Source organism: Physeter macrocephalus, chromosome 2 (genome assembly GCF_002837175.3).
Source record: "Physeter macrocephalus isolate SW-GA chromosome 2, ASM283717v5, whole genome shotgun sequence".
Classification (NCBI taxonomy): domain Eukaryota; kingdom Metazoa; phylum Chordata; class Mammalia; order Artiodactyla; family Physeteridae; genus Physeter; species Physeter macrocephalus.
Window position 1 is genome coordinate 86,098,016 of NC_041215.1, and position 3,800 is coordinate 86,101,815.

General features: G+C 38.4%; 1 protein-coding gene across 1 annotated transcript in view; it reads right to left on the reverse strand.

Annotated features, from left to right (window-relative positions):
* LOC112064548 (importin-7-like) overlaps positions 1-2,786 on the reverse strand; it is a gene marked incomplete at its 3' end in the record, with an annotated part of 19,636 nt that extends 16,850 nt beyond the window's left edge. Inside the window, 1 exon segment of the mRNA XM_055079284.1 lies at positions 2,243-2,786. Coding sequence (XP_054935259.1) covers positions 2,243-2,721 — 479 coding nt within the window.
* Between the last annotated feature and the right edge of the window lie 1,014 nt (positions 2,787-3,800).

A 3,800-nucleotide genomic window follows, 5' to 3' on the forward strand; every position in this document is an offset into this window, starting at 1 on the left:
GTTATCCACATATTAAATAACCTACCTCTTTCCTCTTACTACAAGCTGTAAATAAAAGTGTCTGGGCAGCAGTGGTAGGAGAGATGAAATCTTCAAACACATCTAGAGAATAAATTTAAAATTAATACAGAAAATAGTAATTTCAATTTTTTAAACAAACATTTTCACATAATTTACAAACGATGCTCTGTAACAACAAAAAAGGACATTAAATTTTTGCTAAATCTTCACGGAAGACGAGCATGAAAACAAACCCAGATCCGCATATAACTTCGTAAAAGCCTAATTCCTTGTCTTTCCTGTCCAAATTAAATCTTAATCCATCAACTTCTCCCAGTGATTATTTTCTTTCATACAAAACCCCACTACTGTGAGAATTTTCACAATGGGGTCACAAAAGTACAAACGACTGAAAGTATATAAGATTTTGGTACGAAGAAGGACTAATACTCAACATTAGCCAAATTACAATTCTTTAGTCCCATGCAGAGACTCCAGCTTCCAGTATGCGTCGTTTCCATTTCCACACACGATGACTGACATGGAATCCAGAAGTATAGTTTAGACACTTAGTGTTTAAGGTGTAACCTTGAATTTCTAACAGATTTGACATGTGCCAGAAGCATATCTAATAATCATAACTACTAACACTATTGTATTTGTGTCTGCTAAAAATGAAGAGTATCTTTCTCAAATGCCAAAACTAATGAATAGCTTCCTGAAAGTCTAAACAATGAATAAATTGCATTAAAACGACAGAAGGTTTTTCAGTTCCTAAGATGAGGCCTTAATATTCAAGGTTTACTATATACAAATTTAACTACCAACATACTTTGTTTCTAAAAAAGTGAAAATTCCTTACCAAACTTCATGCGTATATATTCATAGGGGTCTTCTTGCCAAAGTTCCTCGTCAGCATCTGTATAGCACATCAATGGAAAAATAACATCTTGGATAATGCCCTGCAATTTAAAAGTTAAGATAAGTCGGTCTTCAAATTTAAACTTTCAAATTTCCATTAAGTGCTAAAACAGAAGTAACTCTCCAGTTTGTGTTTTAAAGCTTAACATCAAACTTCAGTAAAGCATTTAATGCATTCTCAGATCGACTATCAACGTACATATTCTTACCCTTTGTGCAACGAGTCATTATAAGACATGTGTACATAGGTAGCAATTAAGTATTCCAAGAAAATGCAATGTGAAATTTTAGTCCATCAAACCCTACAGTTCTAAATAAAGCAAATAAATTACATTGGAAATAGTACATAAGCAAATTAGCCTCAAAAGTAATTTGGTGAAATAGTCCTTTGCCTATTCCAAATTACACGATGTTAACTAATCATGTTAAACTAATCATGATCCAACAGTAAGAACTTAAAGGCAAATTTTAAGATAACAGTTTCAGATTAAGAAATAATCTGAATATCCACAATATACCTTTTATAAAGTTTGTCAGGATGTTGCATCATTTTCCTAATGTACAATTACCAGAACTAGACTAAGTAACACAGGTCAACAAAAAAAATGCACTTTTTCAATCTTTTTGGTAATTAATGTTATTTCTATTATATTTTCTAGAAAAACAGTTCAGATAGAAAATTATTACTTGTATATGAGGCTTCAGATTCTTCCAGGTGAGAGCATGAGAAACTCCTTGATTAATATAATTTAATGTCTGTTGTAAAACTCGAGGAGCCATATATTGCTTCTCCTTGTACTGATATAACACCTTCAATAAAACTTGTTGGACATCAACAGCAAATGCCTTCAGAAATACTTCAGCAAATTCATTATACTCCTTGGAAACATTGCCAGGGCTTCCATATCTTTCAAAAAGCCTTGCTAAGATATGTAAAGCTCACTTCTTACATTTCCACCATGGTAACTCAGGTCTATCATCTTCTTCAACTTGAAGTGTTTCTATAGGTACAACCCTGTTCACAACAGTCATTAAAATTTCTATCCATTCTGTCAGGTTCTGTTGGTTTATCAGCTCCAGTGGTAGTGTATACTGAACAAGAGCATAGGAGATCTTGAAAATTGGTTTCTGGATGAGGACAGATTGATCAGACTGATCAGAAAGAAGCTAGATAAAACAGTCCTTTAGAACTGGCAGGAAATATTGCATTGCTGCTACCAATGGACTCCGTTCCTCTGGTTTCTTATATCAGAACTACAACGGGCACTGTGACAGAGGTTGGAGCAACAGCTGGAACATTCCTTAGCAGGAAGATGGGTAGTCATAATTTTTCACAAGCTGATAGAGGCAAAGAAGAATTCCTAGCCAACATGCACTGTTATCAGACTGAAGGTAAAAGCCAATTTTGTCCACAATGGCAGTCCAGCGACTTGGATAATCATGTTTGATGATATGATGAATGCATGTAGTAAGCTGTACCCTGATGAGCTCAGGAGAGTGGATAATGACTTCTACGATATTTTCTCAAATACAATGTCGATCTTCTTCTGGAATAGTATAAGGGGATATATCCCCTGGTGCTGTTTCCCGATCAGGCCAATACTGTGTTATCGTATTTCTCAAATAGATAACACCTGCCTGTCTCACAGGTAAATCCAGTTGTTCCGACATAGTAATCTGAAGCAGTGTTGAAACAAAATTCAGAGACTTGTGTGCTTCATTGAGCTGGTGCTTCGTGGCCTCACGCAGGGCTGGGTCCATGGTGCCCCGCAGGGCTTCGATAATGGTGTTGGGGTCCATCGCAGGGCGGACGCAGTCAAACCCGGGGCTCGGGTGCTACTGGCCCAGGAATAGCGCCCCTCACTGTGCACATGGACCCGCCGTGCTCCCCAGCGGCATCCGGCGCGAAAGGAAAGACAAGCGCCAAGGCCACAGATAGAAACTCTTCTTCTCAGCGTGGAGGCGGGAGATGCTCCGGCCACTTCCTGTCGGTGCGCCCGTGGAGCCCTTGGGGAGATGTAGTCCACTTGGGCAGTCCGCAGCCCATGAGGCCCTGAGCTGTCGCTCCTACAGACAAGACCTGCTGGAATTCTGTTAAGTGTCACCCAACAATGTTCATCAGGAGAGTAGGTGTCCTTCGACCACCCAAGTAAATCAATGGCCCTCTGGTCTTGGAGAACAAAATTAGCAAATTCTCGTGTAAGGGCTACATAGGTGGAGCCAAAGTAAATGGTGAGATTATGGGGAGGAGACATTTTTCTTATCCAAGTCCACAGCATGAAGGAAAACAATGGTATTTCTGCTCCAAGTGCATATATCTGGTCCTCTGACAATACGAGGAAGAGGCAGCACCCCTGGGGTGACGTTTTTCCCTTTAAATCCTTTTATATACTGAAGGGTCTCCCTGTTGGTTTGCAGGGGGGAATCTTTTTTTTTTCTGTAGATTATGTGATGAAGCCCTTTCTAACTGGTGTGAGGTGATACTTCACTGTAGTTTTGATTTGCATTTCTCTAATAATTAGTGATGTTGAGAAGCTTTTCATGTGTTTCTTGGCCATCTGTATGTCTTCTTTGGATAAATATCTATTTAGGTCTTCTGCCCATTTTTGGACTGGGTTTTTTGTTTAATATTGAGCTGCATGAGCTGTTTATATATTTTGGAGATTAATCCTTTGTCCATTGATTCATTTGCAAATATTTTCTCCCATTCTGAGGGTTGTCTTTTCATCTTGTTTATGGTTTCCTTTGCTGTGCAAAAGCTTTGAAGTTTCATTAGGTTCCATTTGTTTATTTTTGTTTTTATTTCCATTTCTCTAGGAGGTGGGTCAAAAAGGATCTTGCTGTGATTTATGTCATAGAGTGTTCTGCCTATGTTTTCC